The following is a 22,229-nucleotide window of genomic DNA, read 5'->3' as shown; positions in this document are numbered from 1 at the left end:
ATGTTTATTAATAGCAATAGGTTGCCTGTGTCACAGACAATACTGGTGGCGCTGCATAACAACAGAGAACAGACAAAGACAAAAAAATCAATCTGCCGAAGGGAATGCTTTATGTCAGAGGAATAAACCATTCAGGTGCAGGGGTGGACGACCCTCCTATGTGACTCACTTAAATTGTCAGCTTCTGAGCAGCGATCGTCGACTGCTGTTATGAATTTTCCCTCCCTTCTTGCTGAATGGTTGTGAGCTGGGTGGGCCTCCGCCCATTTGACCGATCCATAATCTTACATTTCCTGCAACCACGGACATTTCCATATATGTGTTGCTGCCCACTGCCTTGTCGAATCGCGTGAGCTACATTTTCCAGGTGTGTACGTAACTAAAGAGTTCACTCTCACTCAGCAAGTGCCGCTGTCACACGCATCACTCCATTCCTACCGACAACCGCGCCGTTGACAACTCCAGACCGAACGCGAAACCTCATTTACTGCTGGTAGGCTTACGCACTCTTTTTTTCTTTTATACCTTTTTGTGAGAGCGGATAACTGCGACAGCCATCATGTCGAACGACACCGATAAATACATGGTGTTCGGTCTCATCAGCAGTGGCAAGAAGTACCTCACGCAGGAGAACTTCGGCCTCAAAATCAACGCCCTGGGAAAGTACTTGAAAACCAAGCAGAAATGGACGGTGGAGCAGCCCGCCGGGGAGGACGCGTCCTACATTCGCAGCCATCTCGGCCGGTACCTGTCTGCAGATGCGAAGGGTAACGTCAACTGCGAGGCTGAAACCAGGGGCGCCAACGAGAAATTCAGCCTGGAAGTTCAGAAAGACGGCCGCTGGGCAATCCGGAGCGTCACGCACGGCAACTACTTCGGCGGCTCCGACGACCTTCTCCACTGCAACAACAAAACTATCGGTGGTACCGAACTCTGGACTGTGCACGTCGGGGTTCACCCGCAAGTCCACATTCGCAGTGTCATTAACAAGAGGTACGCGAAACTCAACGATGGGGAGCTGAGGGTGAGGGAGGACCTGCCCTGGGGGGAGGAAGCCCTCATCACCCTCGGTTTCCAGGATGGCAAGTACACCATTCGGACTTGCGACGACAAATATCTGACTCGGTTGGGTAACCTGGTCGAAGAAGTCAACGAAGACGCCCAGTTTACGCTGGAACTCATCTCCGGTAAAGTTGCCTTCAAGGACTGCACCGGTTGTTATCTGTCGCCAATAGGACCAACAGCTTCCCTGAAGAGCAAAAACAAATCGCCGGGGAAAGATGAGTTATTCGTGCTGGAGGACAGTTATCCACAGGGCGTGTTCTTGGCCCACAATGGCAAACATGTGTCGCTTAAACAAGGTAAGAGCGCTTTCATTTTATTGGGTATGCACTTTGCCCCCACTTTGCCAAGAATAATGAACTCAAGAAAAGTCTTTTTCTGAAAATGATTTTCTGCTCAGGCAAGTCTGGATGCTTGGACAGGACAAGTTCTACACCGGACATGTTCGAAGTCCGGCATTAATGAGCAGGCTGTCAAACAGGGAAAGAGTTATGGACTCAATGTTCAATGTTTATTCCTGAAGTACTTTTTGTCCGCGAGGAGGAGTGACTAATCGGTCATTTTAATCTACCCGGAAACTACTTCAGCTCGCTGGCATGCCCCCATCTGCGTTTCAAGTCACCCGTGCAAAGCGTTCATTTTGTCCCCCCATGTTCCGAACAGAATGAAAAGAATTCTAGTATTTGTTCCATGCACCTGATGACAACTGGGCATTCAGAGTCGCTTTTGTTTAGAAACGGCGCCTTGTGCAACCCTCTCCAGCCTCTGTGTTCGCCTGATGTACAAATATACATGTCGGCTGCAATAACTCAGTATATGTATAGCATGTTACAGAGTTCAAACATCTCTGCGACCTCACAATGGTTCAAAGAACTCCCATATGTTCCTCTGCTGGTCATACAATACTAAAAGCAAGACAGGAGCCTCGCGTAGAACCCTGCCCTCTTTTTCTCTCACGGCTGACAATTACCACTTTAAGACTTTGGAGTCAGTTATTATACAACATATTTACGGGTGAGGTACGATTTACTTGCACTCATGTTTACTCATGTCAAAAGAATACACATACCGCTAAGCAAGCCAGTCATCAAATTCTCGACTGATGTATCGATCATGCTTGTAAAACGAAAACCCTTGAATGTAATGAGTCACCAAATCGATTGCAGTCGTTTGTAGTGTAAATAGACACGGCGTGGAGATACGAGCGAGACTTTCCCCGCACCGTCTGCTTGTTCTGCAGAGATGTTATTATATACGTAAGCTACCACTGCACTGCTCAAACGGAGTGGCAATCAAGCGAGAAGTAGGTCCACTTCCAAATATGGTCATGAAAGTTTGTTGCTTATCATTTCACTTCCTCCAATGGAGTAAATAGGCTTCTGGCGCTGAAAGTGACGGGGACCGTTATCGATTCTTTGGCAATGAATCATGTATCTGTGCTACCCTCTGTAAACGCCGCGTAATATAATCAGTGATAATGCCATTTAGTCACTGCGGTGCCAAGTTACATAACGTGACTGAACTCTCCTCTTACGAGAATTCGCAACCCTCAAAGACCACGGCATTCACAAGATAAAAACAGCGCATTGTTATACATTACCCGGTATAAAATGTTACCACAAAGCATACGCGCAAAGTGGGCTGAAATACGACACGAGAGCACGGTAGATGCCCAATTTCACCATTTTCTGGACGACCGCACCCCTCTCCGAAGACGCATTGTATGCTGCACAATGAAATAGTCACAGATGTGTGTCATTTGCGTAACCACCGCCATTTGCTCAGAATCCTAAATGTTACCTGTAAACTACCTCTAAGTTATCATTGTCGATTTGAGTGTTCCATATCCGCTGAAGCAATCACCGGAAAAAATATCTCATGTTTCGGCGAAAATATTAGCTCTATTAGTTGTGCCTATTTCTTTAAAGTCACTATACTGGAAGTCCTCAACTTCAGTGAGCACGCAGTGTGGAACATCCGGGAACTCAGATCTGCTTCCTCATTGATAGGGCTTCTTCACGGTGTAACCCCTATATCTAGTTCTGACCAGTGCTTCAGTTACAGGTTCAATAGGCTTGGTTGGTCAGTGTACTGTCCAAAGGAACAAAGTCTCCGTTTTGGCACTGTTTTTTCCCTCAGTTTTGTGTTATATAACAATGGAGTCACACCCGGTAGAACCTTGAAAAATTCCAGCTAGAATGGTTGATAAAACATGCCTTCAAATCTCATATAGACAGAACATTCGAAGGGGAGAAATTATTCATGGTATCTACCATTAATACACTCTAATGAACCAACGTTCCGCAAAAATGCTACCCCGTGCGTGTGGTAATGTGAAGTGTTACTTTGAAACTATTAATTCGCAAACAACATTATTTTAGTTAATGGTTGATTTTAGATCTAATTTCATGGCACAGAAAAAACCCACAAAAACAACTACTTCACCTCTTAAATGACCAAAGAATGGCCTTTTGGGTTAGAGTTCGCTCAGGTGTTTTTTGCACGTTTTTTCTTCCTATTTTCCTCCATGGCAAATTTAATGAAATTTTCATCTGAGAAGGCGAATCAATATCGAAACTCAGGAAGCTACAGCTCGTGTGTTTTTTGATGAATACATTAAACCGTGTTTGAAAACTGCTGGCGGCACTAACACATTGCAGGTGGTTTGAGCCAGGAAGTTTCTAAACATGGAACAAGCTGGCGGATGTCTGCATAAAAATTGATTGAACATGGAGAGCGAAATGATAACTTGGCCGAGGAATCGATTTTTGATAAATTGTTGTAGAGTGGAGAGTTGGAATCCTACAAGTTTGCGTCTTGTTCAAAACATGTACACACTAAGTATACATACATACATACATACATACATACATACATACATACATACATACATACATACATACACACACACATACATACATACCTACATACATACATACGTACATACATATACATACATACATACCATACATACATACATACATACATACATACATACATACATACATACATACATACATACATACATACATACATACATACATACATACATACATACTACATACATACATACATACATATATTTACATGACTTCACTTACATTGTGAACATAATATATTTGTCTGCAGACACAGAGCAATGTAAATAACACCATGGAGGTATACGTTCTATTTTTACCTTTGTAATCTCGAACAAGCCACGTCATCAAGATAAATACGGCAACGGTTATGTCACATAATGTAATGTAAATCGGGCTTCATGACGTCATGAAGGTGATTTACTGACCTAATGAATTTAGAAATACAGTAGGTAATTAACGTGAAAGAGACAAAGAGAAAGTCTGATTGGTATGCTGAGGTCGTGACTACTGACGGCCACCTAGTGAACACGTCCAAGACGGATATTAAACTTTTAGAGTGTGTACGTAGAATACTTATTTACATTTCAATACCTCAAAAGCAATGAGGACAAACTCGGCTGCGCTCACGACGCAAAAGTTCTACTGACGCAAAGTGAAGCGTCCATCGGCCAAAGAATGGTTTAGCCAAACCCTGATTTCCGCATACTTTCTATTTATTTATAATACACAGATAACAATATGACCTGGGTATCAGCTTTGTTGCATACGGGTCACAATGACAACGCAGTTGCCATGTACTGACTTTACTGACTTGCTCCTGGTATCTATAGGCGCATTGGTGTCACTCATCTTTGTTTTCCATACCGAGCCGGCGATGGAAGAAAGCCACGCGCTCCATGTTTTCAGCTTTAGTAAGCTCTGGACCCCGAAACAAGCCCTTCGATGATACCCCATCCCCTCGCTGTGACTACATTTTACCAAAACGCATAGCCCTCCAGGCCTTTCTGCAGCTGCTGAAATTAAATAATGTAATTTGAGTGGATCTTGGCGACAGTCTCCCTAGTTACAGACACTGTAGTTTTATCGGCCCATGAGACAATTTCTCGACATGACACCATAACGCCCACGTGTACAATTACAATACAGTCCCCCATTTCCATTGCATGCAACGGTACACCCTTTTCTCTTGTAAGTGTGATGCCCGACAGCTGGTAAAGTCGTTGTCCTTAATATCACCCCACAGAGAAGCATCCCAGCTTCCCCACCCATCGCAGCTTCCCACCCCTTTAAACTGACCAAATGTTCACAAACAACTTCTCGGAAACCCGAGTAAATCTGATTTCCAGATGTGGTGACACAGTTGACTCCGCAATACCGTGTTGGACACACAAAGTCCTGCCACCTGGCCAAGACGTCCGAAATAACCCGCATTATGTATTCAGGTACTTATGCGCTCGCCGCTGTGAAATGTCGTTGGCAATTTTCTTTCCACAGATAAACCTCCTTATCCTTACAATGTAGTATGCTAAAACTTTTATCATCTGTCTTGGACTGGAACATGGAATCGTGAAGTTTGACAAGGACGGGGTCGCATCTTTCTGAACCCGTTTCAAAATTCTTCCCCATCGTCGGTATTATGAATTCGCAGCCAACCGGTTTACGATCATGCAGTACGTCTTATATTTATTGCAATCTATTTTTTCGATCAAATATTTATTATCGAAATGTTTATCTTCGGACGTTGTGATGTGATGCATGCAATTTTAATACCATAATGATGCAAGTATTTTTTCGCGAGTCGTAGTCAGGGTACCTTTGCCCCTGGTTTGAAACAACCCCCTCCCCCCCCCCCCCCCCCCCCCCAGTTGCGAGCCCTTGCACTCCGTTTGAGACAACGACAACGAAACATTGCTGAATTCTTACCGTCGCTATTTTCACGACTTTGGTGATTATTTAACCATTATTACGGGCGTTTTACTTTATATGGTATTCAGCAGGCATATCGCATACCGTGCAGCTCAGCGCTGTCGTGACAATTTGCTCTCCTCGACGCATATATGCCCTGATATCGCAATCATATCGGGACAACAAAAGACCAGCTATCTTTGACCTTTCACCTTGTATTCTGAATTTCGCGAGATTTTCGAAAACTTGAAAATATGTAACAATGGTGCCTATACGGGGTCCATAAGTGTACCACCACGTGACTTTGTGCCACAAAAGAAGACAATGCAATATAAATCATGGCGTGATGACCCGGATGACTTCTATTGTCCATTAGATAGCTTAGTACTATAGTAGTTCGGTACACAAAATATATCTTCATATCTCTCTAAATATAAACTGTCTGATCGGTGTCTAAAGGGAGAAGTCGTCTGGAACTGACAAGATGTAGACTAGTCATTCAACTTGAAAAAAATGGATTTTCATTTTGCGATTGACTTTGACTGATTTTCATAGCGACAAACTGTTTTCTGTCAAAGATTTGGTATGCAGCAATTTTCGAATGACACTGAAAAAAAGCACTAGTACATTGGAGGGACTGTGATCACTGCACTGAAATACACCAGGATAGTTCAGTTGGTGAAGGTTTTGACATTAAGCTGCTTTTCTTATCCCACATCACCGAGCTACCGGCATGGTTTCACGTACAACTTGAGCTGTGACATAAAAAACCCAGACAGTTAAGAAAACAGACTATATTTTGCTTGAAAAGCGAGTGGAATTGGAAACAAATACCGTCAAAAAGTAGAGTGCGGTCAAGGGTCTGAATGCCAGACGTCGATTATCACACCGCGGTAGGTTGATACAAGGATCAAGCTTGGTAGAGCTCATGGGGTTGCCATGGACTCCAGACATATGAATCTCAATTAACAATCGAAGGCAAGCACCATGAGAAATGGTCCCATCTGAGAGTAGTTGCCAAATGTGATTAAACGAAGCAGTCTATTTCGGGGTCACTTGAGGATAATCGGGTTAACGGTGGGGTTGTCATGGTAATCGTCAGACAGATACCCACGGCTACTGGTATTCGGCAACTTCTTCCTACTGGGTCCACTGTTCCCCAAGTGTGCTCCGTCAATTCCTAGAGATTTCTTCATTCAGGGAATTGTCAGTATACTCCACTCTGAATGGTCAATACGCGCGATCGAACTGCTTGGATTTCCCCGTTTCAGAAGTAGGTCACGACCTTTCACTCTTGACTTAGACTTGACCGCGCCAGAATACCACCGTGATGAAAATCAATAAAACACAGTGCCAGTCAACAATAATTTACTGCGAAGGTATTCAACGTTACCAAAAAGGCTGGCTAGCCCGAAATACAATTCGTAAACATGTAACTCGTAGTAACTGAAAAAAATACGAACACTATTTACAGAGTCGTGTGCAGCACATTAGAGGAAATAATCTAAAAAGTCGTCTAAAGTTCATTCATCATTTATGTGTTTCATAGGTCAAGATTTATCAGCCAATCAGCCGGCAGACACCATCGAAGATAATGAAACCTTCCAGTTGGAGTATGACGATGACAGCAGTAAATGGGCCTTGCGTGCATCCGCTGATAAATACTGGACCCTGGTGCCTTCATCAGGAATACAGGCAACTTCAATCAAAAAGTAAGTCACAGTTCATGAAGCATCATAATCTATCCGTTTGCAGGTGCTCATATCATGTGCACTTCCGATATCCCAGTCATGCAGATGGCGTTGATATATGTCATGTTGTATAGGAAGTAATTATTTTCAGTTACAGATGAAAAAAATAATGTCATACCAATGTTTTTCTGCGAAACATGTTCAACAGGATTATAATTTGCAGGTGCCAGCAACAACCAGTCGAAGTAGTTCTCAGGTCTACACAGGATAGGTTAAGGAAACCACTTTTACGGGCTTCAATATATGGCCTGTAAGAGTTTAAAACTGTTGATACAACACACAGTGTTATATGAGGCAAAATTGCATAGCTAATGATATTCAGGTTATTTTGACCAAATTTCTCCAGATTTCTTTATTTTGGCCTGCAATTTGAACAAAGATGAATTTGACTATCATGTGAAGGTTGGATAGATATATGGGACTATGAAGGATGAGTATTTCATAGATGTGAAAAGATAAATTACAAACGGTATATGACCGGTTCGTTTAATTTGCTACATTACGAATCTACCCAGAGGGTATTCAGTAGTCATTAATGATGATAAAGAAATATGAAAAAATATTATGGAAAATATGAAAATTATTAAAGAAATATGAAAAATATGTAAATTATTATTGTTGTGTTATTAATTTCACCATTATCATCATCATCATCATCATCATCATCATCATTATGATATGAAGCACCATTGGCAATGTTGAATTCCTACAAAAGTTCGCCAGCCGAGCGAAATGGTGCTTCTAATGCTGATGATGATGATAATGATGACAAATATAATAATACCAACAACAACAAGGCAGTATTGCTGAAGGCAATGAGTACTTGGGCCGTGATAGAGTAATTTTGAGGACAATATATACTACTATTCAAATATGGTCTTGAATTTCCTCCTGTCAATTAGGCATTTGATTAACTGGTTATTAAACGAAGCAATGGCATGACAACGGCAAAATATGTCTAGCAACTTTTGTGGAGTTTGAGGCAGGGGTTCTTTATTTATAGTGGAATTGCTTAAACTCCTTAAATATTCAAATTACTGCAAATTTCTTTTGTTCTCGATGGTAGATGTCTAATATTTAGATGGGCATATTTAGATTTCTACCCTATAGTTATCCCTATATACCAAAAATCGGACATCCAGCTCTATTGGCTGCTCAGAATTAGATATGCCATAATTAATGAGGTACAATATGTGGTGTCATAAGGTGTCCCATCATACCAAATATGAAGGGTGTAGCACTTGTGGTTACTGAGTTGTGGACAAATATATATATTGAGGTCAAAGGTCATTGAGGTCATGTGACATTTTGTCATAATAATTGTATTGCTAAGTTATTCCTATATACCAAAAATCAGACCTCTAGCTCTATTGGCTCGCTCAAAATTAGATATGCGCATAATTGATGAGGTACAATATGTGGTGTCATAAGATGTCTTATCATACCAAATATGAAGGGTGTAGCACTTGTGGTTACTGAGTGTGGACAAATATATATATTTGAGGTCAAAGGTCATTGAGGTCACGTCACATTTTGTCATAATAATTGTATTGCTAAGTTATTCCTATATACCAAAAATCAGACCTCTAGCTCTATTGGCTCGCTCAAAATAAGATATGTGCATAATTAATGAGGTACAATATATGGTGTCATAAGGTGTCCTATCATACCAAATATGAAGGGTGTAGCACTTGTGGTTACTGAGTTGTGGTCAAATATGTATATTGAGGTCAAAGGTCATTGAGGTCACGTGACGTTTTGTCAAACAAATTATATTGCTAAGTTATCCCTATATACCAAAAATCAGACCTCTAGCTCTATTGGCTCGCTCAAAATAAGATATGCGCATAATTAATGGAGTACAATATTTGGCGTCATAAGGTGTCCCATCATACCAAATATGAAAGGTTTAGCACTTGTGGTTACTGAGTTATGGACAATAATGTATATTTGAGGTCAAAGGTCACCAAGGTCACATGATATTTTGTCAAAATGTCTGAGATATCTGCGTGAACCGATGGACTCACTGATGGACTCACGGACGGATATGACCCAATCTATAAGCCCCCTGGACTTTATCCGTGGGGACAAAAAACTGTGTCACTGCATCCTTTAGGCAATATGAATACGATGAGAAACTAAATTTTTATTTTCTTGGCCTTATACATGGAGTCTATGGAGGTGTAAACTAAAAAGTCCTCTAACACGGCCAAATTCGATCGCATTGTGAAACAAATCGACGTGCATCTGTATGGGGTTGGGTACTATTCTTGTGCAAAGTTTGAAAGACATTGACCAGGGCATGTCTGAGATATCTGCGTGAACGGACGGACGGACGGCCGACGGACTGACATGACCAAACCTATAACTCCCCCAGGACTTCGTCCGTGGGCACTAAAAACAACGCAACAGTTATTACAGCTACACCGGCGGTAGGTTCATATCCAGAGCCTAGCCCCGTACGGTCTGCCGCCGTCGCTTGAAAACAATCTCATAAACCTGGCCATATGGGCAACTGTGTATGTGCAGCTGGATGCTTGACTTCCCGGAGAAGGCGAGCTGTCACGTTCAAGCTCAGGATTATTTGTCGATCAAATTTCAGTAAATTTACCTTACCTGGATGAAATTTTGTCTTTTCAGGTTCATATCCGACATTTTTGAGTTTTGAGTGCAGACAGAAATAAGTTTTGAGGCAACATGGCTGCGACCCCATGTTGACCCCTAGCCCTGCGTCCGATGCTATGTGCTACAGCTAACACACGGCATCGTACGCAGGGCTAGCGAGAGAGTTGCCGACATCGACGGTTATTTACGAGAAGTGAATAAAAGACTGTCATTTTTGGAAGCGATCGAGTAGCTGAGGTAGGCTGGGATACGACTTGGGCCCAAGAACGCTGAATTTCGGCAGTAATTTGGCTTTTTACGTCAAGTCCCAAAATGGATTTGAAGTCACCGACCCTACGTACGGGTCTTTGCAGGGCTGTGGTGAGCGGGGCGATTAGCTGTAGCGGAACACACAGCATCGTACGCAGGGCTAGTTGACCCCAAGTGAAATGTGTTCGCGATCAAATTTTCATATATTTTTTCAGAATTTTCGACAAAATCATTGCTTCTTAAATCTTTTGTAAAATATAAAATACTAAAATAAAAATGCGATGTGCCATGTCTCCAGATTTCTAAAATATCGTTCGTTGACCGTTCGACGGAATACTCATTTCGCAAACTTGTGACGCAGTTGAAATTCAATACTGACCGCCAAATAATCTTAATGAGACGAGATCATTCTAGACATCCTCCAAATTATCCAACCATTTGCGTTAGAGTTCAGCTCGCTTAGAGTATCATAACATTCTGGCCTTCGTTTAGATCGACCCTAATAATCTCTCCCATTTAGGAAATAAATACACAAGCTACCTTGACAAAACTTCGTGCACCATCCAGGACCAAACGCACTACAAATCTGTCTTGACGTCATCATCTCCTTACATGGTAATCGGCATACCGTATTTTTTAGCAAAGGAGACACAGAATACGTCGGAGTATTCAGTTTCAAAACGTATTACATTGTGTGATGTTGTCAAAAAAGGTAATGTTACTGCAGTGGTATAAATTACAAAACACAAAAGTTCAAATCAGTTTATTTTGGACTGGCTTTACCCAACATTTCATATTGTTTCTTATGCCAGATTTGACCACGTGCTTACTGGCGACCCCTTTACATGCAAATTTTGTGTCAAATGGTGTGTTCTCCTGGAAAAAACAACGTACGATTTCTATATGAAGGAGGCGAAATTTGCCCTCAAAACTCGAAACCACCCCTTTATGGGGTGTACCTAGCTATTTTGAACGAGCTTCTCGAATCTGCAGCTCTATTTCGAAATGATGGTCTGGTTTTCTCAGCTCAAGGATAAGTGTTCTCCATCGCTGTGGGCATTACTATTCTCAACTGGGGTACAGTTTCCAGTCATAATGTTTTTCATTGTGTCCGGGGATATAAAACCTTTCCTTTTCACACTTTTACTTGGATTAAGACTAGTCCACATCTTGTCAGCGATTAAACATGTTTCAAGTTTAAATGTTAAATTCTGGTCTCGAGCCCTCTTGTTTAACCAAACTGAAATTACCCCTCCCACTTTGGCTCGTCCAGTGGGTGTAGCAAGGGTCGTGCCATCGCCTAGGAAACGGAGGGTGCATTAATTGTTGCATTTCGATGCACATTTTGATTATATTCAGAAGATTTTGTGGCAAAAACTCAGATAGAGAAGCATTAATATTCACATCTCACTTATTCAAGACTGGCTGAGAGCAGCACTTCCATTCAGTTAACATCATTACGCCATTTATTATGCCAAGAAAGATGAAGCCCAGACATTTTGCCCTCCCTGGTCTCAGCCAGAAATGGTTATACCTTACACGGAATGAAAACAAATGTACTTGGGCTGAGGCCCAAGTACAATAATAATTTTCATATTTTTCATAGTTCTTCAATAATTTGCTTATTTTCCATAATATTTTTTCATATTTCTTTATTATCATTAGTGACTACTGAATACCCTATGATCTACCCACCCGTTTCGCATATGTGCCAAGTCTTGTTTCTATGGTAACCTGCCATGTTTTGAATTTCTCCAAGTCCAGTTCAATCCGTATCTCAAACCTAGGTCGTAGGCACTGCTAAGTAAGATAGCGTGACCTAACTTGCCATTGTTACAGTCTTTTAAACTTCTCTGATATCGAGTGAGATCTCGATGCCATGACCTGCCGATAGCAGCGAGAGAGTACGTGATGTCACGACACACAGACCCGACTCGTCGATAATCTCTTATCTCAATCAAGATAATCGATCGCGATATTTTGCATGTCCTGTAAATTGTACCGTGTTTTATTTTTATGAGGTGATTTTGTTATGAAGTGTCGGTTTTTCTTTATCGCAAGTGATTTAAGACCTCGATAATGGCGTGATGTAATAATAAATAGCACACAGTAGAGCGAGCAGACCACCCCAACTGTTCGAAACTGCCTTCACTCGCTCAGTTTTTCAAGAATCGAACAAAAAGTTATTTTGCATCAACCTGTTTCCTTTTCTATGTTATAGAGGACGTTAAAATGTCAGTTAGTTTTATATCCGCACTATTCAAGAGGACTACAAGTAGGCAAGCGGGACTAGACCTGGTCTAGTGTCTATACGTCCGCTTCAAACCCTCTAGCTTGATAACGCCCCGAATGAACCGTATGGGGTGCTAGGCTATTGCGGGGTCACTCACTGAAATAGCGTGTGCGTTCTTTTGTTGAGTAAACTAAACGCCTGGAACTTTTAAATCATTTTGACGACGTGCCATATGCGAACCATTCACCACAGTGTAGAATTATTCATTATTATCTGAAATGTACGTCAAAAGTATCAAGTGGCCTGCATCAACGGAAAATGATAAAAACGAACCACACGTATCAAAAGGTACAAAATGTGCCCATGTGAATTACCGAACATAAAGTGCAATGGAAATTTGATGGTGTAAGTGTCTGTAGTCTGACACACCGATTGGTCGATGCCACACATAAACTGTTCTGTTCACTGCAAATCGTGATGTACGTCCTTGGGTGATTGCCCGCTGATAATGATATACGATGCATGAAATGTAAAACGCTTGTTCGTGTTGGTTTCCACTTTTCATACCCGTCTAGACTGGGTAATTTTGAAGACTGCCGCCTTTGTCACATGCAAGTTGACCGTGTTTATCGATGGAAGTCATCTTGAGACAGATATCACGTGATTTATTGGTCGTGTCTGCCTCTATGAAAAAAAGTTGTAATTTATTAAAGTGCGAAGGTCTGCCTTCAATGGTGTCATTTAGCAGCACCCTATATAGAGAGGCGGAAATTTGAGCACCTCCCCGCATGTCCGGTCGCGATATGTCTGGATGTTTTCATGGTTTTGCTACGATCCCATTCAAGTTCCACTTGAACTATTTACAATGAGAAGATGACAGACTCTGGTTTGAAACCTTGTAATGTTTCCTTTAAAACATGTGTGTGCATTTGTTCTTTTGCTGTTATAGCAAACTAATCGATGGCGACGTCTGGGGATATTAACCTCCCTGCCATGCCAACGGCGAATGTAAACACAGTTCCAATCGTTTGTGTCCACCGCGATATCAACTCAGATTAATGTCAGTTTGCCTCTGTAGTTTATAGCAAGCCTGTATACTGTTAACCGTAATATTTACGAAATTCTCCCAAACGTTATCCCTACACCACCTGAAATGGACGAAAATCGACAACAATCGAGAACGCCTCCAACCACAGCATCGCTGAACAATGACGCTATGTGTTGTACATGCTTGTTAAGAATATTGAGTTGCCAGACGCGACTGTATATATATAGTTACGATGTGTAGTTGATATCATATCATGACGAATGTGTTATACTAAAAACCACATTGTGCATTGTAGGGTACATCCCATCGCCATCAATATATTTTCATATCATGTATTTCTGATATGATCGACCCCATTCACCCCAGCCGGCTGTTAATAAACGGTCTGATGGTCGAACGCGACTTAGTCGGAGACACTAATGAGAGTTAATGGGTGGGCGTCACCATGGAAATGAATTATTCTTAATGAATCATGCCTTGGTCCCATATTATTGAGAGAAATGGAATGGGCGACAAATGTCCATGGAGGCTGTTTTTGACATCTCCTGTGACCGATTTGCCATTTTGCTTTTAGCCTCGTATTTTGACAACGTCAGGAAATTTGAATATTTTCCTGTTAGAGAAATCTGCTGCCGCATGCCATGTGCAGCTGCCGTTGATTTTACTATACTAATTCACCATTTTAACAAATACCAACACAATACTGAGCATGTTGTGCCGGATAATGGCCTGGGGTGACCTCCATTCACTGCAGTCACATCGGATAGGAGGTCTTTTCGGAATGACAGTCTTTCAAAAATAGCGAGATGTCGAAACCAGGTTTTTTTACAAGAGAATCGTGTGAACAGTTTTGCTTCACGATGAAGCCCATCTCCAGAGCGGGAAGATATCCCCCTAGCAAAAAAACACGAACCCCTCCCCCGCGTTGTCCAAATTAATACCATATCTACGTGTAAATACTACACGTAATTTGATCACCGCTATCGACTTTCCATTTAAACGAAATCGTGTTGTCGAAAGTTGTAGAGCCAATTACATGAGTGAGAAGGGTGAACTTATGGAATTTAAGGAAAACATATACCGCCGGCCTTTTAGCGTTTTGCGTCCTTCCTCTGGAAAACAAACAAAATAACTCGATCGTAATTATCTTCCATTGTATTCCTCCCTGATTAGTTCCGCTTCCATCAATGGATTGCTGCTTAATCGATTGCTGGAATTTCATTTGACTATTGTCTCGTCGCTCTTCGTTTGTTCACGGTTTGCTTTCTCTTTTTCTCACAGGACTGCCCCCGAGGCTTTGTTTACCGTCGATTACGACGGCAAAGATATCACGATCAAGGCCAACAATGGCAAGTACGTCACGGCCAAACCCAGCGGTCACCTGTTCGCGATATCCGAGGCGGTCACGGAGAAGGAGAAATTCAAATTTCGGCTGATCAACCGCCCCCTGTTGGTGCTCAGAGGAGAGCACGGTATCGTCGGCGCGAAGTCGAAGACCAAAGTGGAGTGCAACTGTGTGAACATCAAACTTCTACATTTGGTGTACCAGGATGGCGCATACAAATTCAAAGGTAAATATTTCACCGCCTTGTTGCCGTCGATTATGTATTAGTATGCGCCTCGAAAGAGGAAGTCTTAAACTTTTGCGAAAGTTTTCCTAAAGTAATATTTCAACTATCCTCTTTCAAAATGAAGAATAAAATTTTGGGCCACCGAGCAAATTTTTGTACTAGAGAAACAAGTTACCCAAGACTTACCCATATTTGATATTAAAAAATGGCCGCCACCCCTGTGTTAACAAGAAAAATAAAATTTTTGATTATTTGAAAAACTAAGCCGGTGAAAAGTTTTCTTACACCAAGAGCTTCGAAATGAGCCCCCACAAGTGGTAGATCAGAAAAGAATTGTAAAAGTTTGAGAGTCCGAATATCTGTCCCCGAGGCGCGTTCTATTTTAAGTTTACTGCTGTAATACAGCATCCGATGCATTACGGGTGACTGCAAGTTTCATTGCACCTTGCATTGCAGTTGCAACGTGTTGTGTAATTTACCGGATGTATAAATTTGGAGCAGCGTAGGGGCCTTTCACAGGGCTTTAGTGGAATAACAGGAAAAGGTCTATTTTACCAATCTGGTCATCGACCCTTTACGACCGTCTGCAGTCAGGTGGTCACATGTCCACTTAACTGATCTCCCAGCGCAGCCCACTTTGAAAGCAGTTTGATCACATAAGAGAGATTCAAGTGTATGATATATTAAAAAGGCAATGCCAACAAACAAACAAACAAACAAACAAACAAGCAAACAAACAAACAAAGAAATATAAAGGTAAATACAACACTATGTGTACTGTTCAGTTGTTCGGTTTAAAATGGGTAAAATATTTACAGGCCCAATGTCAATATTAACGTCAACCTTTTATTCTTGTCTTGACAGGAGCCGATGGGAAATTTTGGGACGTCGACAACGAAGGCAACGTCAACATGAGTGAAGAAGGTGGCGAATTTATTCTGGAATTTCGGCAACAAAGTAAATTATGCATTCGCGCCCCCAATGGTAAATTACTGAAAGGTGAACAGAGCGGTCTCTTCAAGGCAAATGGTGAAGACGTCGCGCCCGACACGTTGTTTGAATTTTAATTTTTTTTTCTGAGAAACACTCAGAGCAGGTCTCGAAGTTGTTAGGTTTATAATCGTAATATGTTGCCCAATATTTTCATGGGTATCTTTATGTCAAGAAAAAAGTGTATATATTTTATATATACTGCCAGAAGTTGATTTTTCCTTGCTGTATAACCAATAGTATATGCGACGATATCGAAATATAACCGGTCTTTGTGCTACATGTACGAGTTCACGTGAACATTCCATATCATTTTAGTTTAACTATATTAAGTCGTTAGTTAACCATGTTCGTTGTAAACTGTTACATAATCCAATATTATATTCCAAATGAGCACCATGGAAATCAAATGACGGAGATAGCTTTTTTAAAGTTGTGCCATGTGAGGTTTGTGGTTGCTTGACAAGGAGTGCGTGCCTCTCAATCAACCTCTTTCCCTCTTCAAACATTTATGTGCCAGTAGAAATCACAAAGGATCACATACAGTAAAGGCAAAACGAAACTCTGGTGCCAGGTTTTTTTCTATCGATTACCTATATTATGTCATGTATGATTTACATACAAAAAAGCTAAGGCTTGGAAAACTCAATCCTGATTGGATTAAATGAATAATTTGACGATCGCGTCGATTGAAATAAACTTATTGACCTATTTTTTGGAACAAACGAAATCTATATAGAATTATCACGTGGTGAGAACTTCGTATACATAGCAAGGATGGTGTGGGATGGTGTGGGAAGTCTAGTTTGTGCCTTGCATAATGATATGCATAATTTCTATGCAGTGTTGACTCTGAGTATTCTGTGGGTATGTGAACGATTTTGGCTGAGAAACATTTCAAGAATTGAAGTTTTTTAAAATCAAGTCAGCTAAAATTGTAAATGTGTAGTATTGACTTCTACCCGACAAAAGTTTTTGTCATTTCACATCTTACTCTCTTGTTCAAGGAACTTTTGACAAATACCGGTGACTAAAAAGTTGAAAATTAATGTACTATTTTTTTCTGCAAGGGTAACTTGAAAACAAATCTGAAAACTGGGTTTAGAAATTGGTTAAGCTGTACGTTCGGAACTATACACATTTGCTTATCTGCGATGGTTTTGTCCATCGTAATTATACAGTCTTGTGCTCCCGTAGAGATCTCAAGTAAAAGCAAACTGTACTGCCCCTTGCAGTACACAGGTATCCGATTCAAAAAGCAGCAACTTTAAATATATTTCATCTCTGAAATAAAGCCTTTGTATTGTATATTCCATATTTAGTGCAATGTATACTTTATTTTACCCCATAATGGGTGATGCATGCGTGTACCAAGTGTTTTCGAAGTGTCCGTTCTCAAGTTGACAAAAGAGAACCTTCTCGCCGGCATCTTATCTCAGTCGATGCCGATGGAGAGCGAACATGGAAAAGAGTACGTTTATTTTTCGCAGACATTTTTATCGATCACATTAGTATTTTGGCTCTTTGGTATGCCTCAATGTAAATGGATGGGAGTACGCGTTAGTGTGCGCGTGCATTTACACGAGTGTCAAGATATTTTACTTAATGCAGCATATGTAGAACGCTTACAGCTTTAAGTGTGCGTAGTTTCAACGCCACTTTAAAACATACACGTATCTTACATACTGCAATAGCGTCCTAGCCACTTGCTATTGTGTCATATTAGAACGACAACAAGCTAAATCAGCATGTTCTGTACCACGTCTCAGAAGTAGTAAAAGTGTTTGGACATCTCCCCCTAAAAAGTTAATCGAAGGTCACTCTCCTGTTACCAATAGCGACCGAAATATTTCAGTCCGAATTTCTGGCCGGAATAATCGGTAACTAATAAGACACTTGGTGCGTCTATGCATGGCCCTCTGGGGTCTCTCCTGCAAATTTATATTTTTGTTATTTTGATATGTCGTATACAGAGATATGAAACTGTTTTGTATGTCATATTTGGCACGTGCAGCTATATCACACCTTCAGGAGTCGATAGGACTCTAATTCTTGTTACTATGTACCAACTATAGTAAACGAGGGACTTTCTAATGATCTTAGGAGGTTAAGATAACCGTTTATCTCTTCTCTGAATTTTCGTTTCAGTATCGCTTTAAATTTTCTTGTCATTTTTTCGAAGAAAACATAGTGACCCCATTGACCGCTGAATATAATTATGAGGTCACGATATCTTGTGTATTGATTAACCTATTACTAAGATTTGTGATGCATGTACAGATCCAAAGTATTTGAGATGAATAATCTTATGCTGATATTTTGATTGAATCATTCATATACTGCAAAGGCAACACTCTTGCAGAGCAGTAAAAAGCGAGCTTTTTTGAGATTTTGATATTTGAATCGTGCGTGACTGATCTGTACAATTTCAGATGTTTATGGGCAATAAAGGATTTCAAAGTACATTGTATAACAAACATGTCAAAGTATTTAATTCTATTACCCCGTCCCCAAAACCATACTTGTGACATCTTTTGTTCAGATGGAACGTAGTTCGTATTTTAGAATCAAAATTGCAAGTATTTATCACAAGGCTTTTTCATTCCCCTGTGTTAAATGTGAAGCGTATACGATGGTCAAACAATATACATGCTTAGACAAAGAAGAACATTCGTATAGAAGAATAACCAGACATCCGGGCAGGTGCTTTTGAAAAGTTGCCTGTCGAGCGAAATACTACCTGGTGTGCCCTGTTAACTGTGTCTGGCATGCTATACCCGCATACCTCGCCCTCGCTCTCAGCAAGTAAAACTGCAACCATTTCCATCGGATTCGGGCATGTTACTACAATTTTAACCGCCGAGCCAAAAATGCAGCTATCCCGGACAGGCTCCTATATAAACTGGGGAAGTCTACTTTTACCATTGGTCTCCCCGTGATTCGACTGTATTTAACCTGTGCCAATGGTCAGTGTAACGAGGAGGTGTAGATTTTACAAAATTACAGGTGTGTATTTCGTAAAATAAGTAAAAACAAGGCCGACGATCGTTCACACATGAATTCCTTCACAATTCGCTGTCACAATGTCTTCCTGTTGATCTGTCCTGTTAGATTACTGCGAGCAATTTTGAATGGCACTATTGGATAAAGTGTCGACATCGGCCAGTTTTCTCGAGAAGATAAGAACTATTTTCGAAAAAAAAATTATATTCTAACTGAATTGAAAACAGATTTTGCACAGATATACATAGTGATTATACTGCTGTGGTCTTGCCACTGAAAATAAAAGTTAGCTTCACTTGAACTCTGTTGGTGAGGAGACGCATTTGAATTTGGAATACAGAATGAAGACTATATAACATTTGCACCATCTTATACCTGACACGTCACAACTTTGGCTGGTACGCGTAGAATACGATGTCTTCCCTAATATTAAATGTCCATAGGCAGCCTGGTTTGTTACTGTATCAAACGATTACTCGCGACTTTCAGCGGCACATGGCTCTAAATTAGGGTCGAGAATGGAGGCTTCTGTCACATCTGCGCTGGTTATCAGACCCCGTTTAAACATGGGCTAATAAATTATAGAACCGCGGAGTCAAAATAGTCGAACAGTAAATATCGTTTGGTACATGTGTGCCGAATCGGAAGGGTACGTGTCACCCGTTTCGGTTATCGTCGGAGTCGCCGTCGATACGATGACCAACCATCGACAATCAAGGAGGCATTCACTTATTAGGTTTGAGTGGGTAGGTATACTTTAGATATGCCCGTTAAGTAAAATGTGAGACTTATACCAAACCATGACTCTTATGTGCCAAGACCTTACCTTCTTCTGTTTGGTAAACTTTTGGTCGTGACATAAACTTGTCCAGTCAATAAAAGGTTTGTGTATTTGTAGGTAGGCATAAGTTCAGTGATGTAAATTTATTTGAATTTCTGTAATTATCGCATGTAAAATCAGAAAACACATTTGCAAATACTGTGATGCAAGTGTTATTTCATTTCTGGTTGGGAAACTTTCGGTGCCTTCATTATCGCTCTTTTTGAAGCTTGGTTTTCAGTGGAACTTGTATATTTGCGTGTCTTGTCCGTGCTAGTTTTAACAGTTCAAAATACACTATCCACAAACAAACATGTGCACCGTGTCAAGCATGATGGTGATTGTTGTGGATAACCATGATGTATGTTGCCGAAATGGTCGATCAGAAAATGGTGATAGCTGGTTCTCAGATTGCTTCCATGCGCATGCATGTAATAAACACTTGTTCAAATGCCAATGACAACGGCAAATCATATTTTAATGTGGTTCGATATTCACACATACAAAACTTTTGTTTCCTGTATGACTGTTTGACTATATTATTGTTTTTGTGTAATAATGTACTCCTTTGGTGCATATATTTAACCATCCTTCGTTCATACTGCAGCGAATCTGTCGTTTCAGTCGGATACATTTTGGTGTATCAAGGTCTGACATAATCTGACTCTGGAGATAGACTAGTGCATTTTATTATAACGTTCCCCATTTAGTAGATTATTAATGCGTTAGAGTGCCTTTGCTGCCGAGTTTATATATCAGAGTGGAAGAAGCAACATCACTAAACGTAGTATCACTTGGTATTGAACTTTAGATCTCTTAAGGATTGATCAAAGTGTGAAAAAGAAATGTAAAGGAAAAGTTTTAAACGGAGAAAAATGTTCAACTGTGCTGAATTGAAAGAAAAATATTCACATTAGGGTCAGCGGGGAAAAGTGTGTGGGAGTTTTTGGGAAGTACTTATGCCGTGCAAAATCGACAATAAAAATCTCAAACTTTGGAACACGGCAAAAGTTACACGTTGGAATCCTGGCCCGACTGCCTCTCCTAAGATCTATTATTCATTTTCTCTTACAGGCAATATCATGAGCTTCCAGACAAAACGTCGCCCAGGTCTCTCCGAGTAAGTCTCGTGAAATGTGATCCTTCTCTGATTCGCCTGAAGGTGAACTACGTTTTTCATCCCGCCCCACCCCCTTCATCGATATTACTGAAGGTTACCTGACAGTACTGTCGGTGACCTTTTAGAAAAAACAAAGCTTATGTAAGTTTATCCAGTAAGACCAATAAACTGAAAATAACGATATCATTAAATTGGTAATTTTATGATATCGTTATCTCCTAATGTGATGAAAGTTTTATTTACGATGTGTTTACACGCTGTTGCAGCTTTACATATACCTTGATTTATTACAAACTAAATAAATGAATAAAATCTGAAATCAACTTTATCATAACTGGTATAATTTCTTTCATATTAACTAAGTCGCTAACTTTTGTTCCATCGCCTAACTTGATAACTTAAATAGTCCCATACTGAATAGATAGATAAATAAATGAATCCTAATCCGAAATCGAGTTCGCTATGTCAAGCGATAACGCGGCACATATTGACTCAGGCGGGACCTACAGCGACGCCAATCTTTGTTTGTGTTCAAACATGGGACAGTGGATATGAGACTTTCCAATAAATCGTTTTATATAAATTAATATCACCCGCAGACACCGAGTCAAGCGTATGTGCTGTATAAATGATCTTTATATCCAGATAAAAGATATATGGGAAGATGATATAATGGAAAAATGATCATTTATTCTTAAACGCTATCTAGGGCTTATGTTATCAGATCAAACTATCCGTCATATTTTCCGTGTTTGTGTTATTGCGTTTTCGGTTGCCAGGTAACGTGGTCACATCAAGATAACGTTAGTGACATCGATAGAACAAAGGAAATAATGGATTCGAATAAACTGACGCGTGAGAGAAGATAAACATTAGCCAATCCCGTGTTTGCTCCTCGAACCACGGAGGCATAGAACGACTTTGACAAATTTGTTACAAGGACATTCTGAAATTGAAAGAGTTCCTTGTGACGCGAGGAACTGTTGTCAAT

At 40.7% G+C, this 22,229-nt stretch overlaps 1 protein-coding gene across 1 annotated transcript; it reads left to right on the top strand.

Annotated features, from left to right (window-relative positions):
- Nucleotides 1-167: 167 nt before the first annotated feature.
- On the top strand, nt 168-17,610 carry LOC139151765 (fascin-like). The gene is made up of 4 exons (XM_070724743.1): nt 168-1,361; nt 7,378-7,540; nt 15,016-15,305; nt 16,170-17,610. The coding sequence occupies exons 1-4, from the start codon at nt 560-562 to the stop codon at nt 16,370-16,372; spliced, it is 1,458 nt and encodes a 485-aa protein (XP_070580844.1). The 5' UTR covers nt 168-559; the 3' UTR covers nt 16,373-17,610.
- Nucleotides 17,611-22,229: the final 4,619 nt, after the last annotated feature.

This window comes from Ptychodera flava, chromosome 15, assembly GCF_041260155.1.
Source record: "Ptychodera flava strain L36383 chromosome 15, AS_Pfla_20210202, whole genome shotgun sequence".
Taxonomy (NCBI): domain Eukaryota; kingdom Metazoa; phylum Hemichordata; class Enteropneusta; family Ptychoderidae; genus Ptychodera; species Ptychodera flava.
The sequence above is the reverse complement of the archived record's forward strand: the minus strand, read 5'-3'. Positions and strand labels throughout refer to the sequence as shown.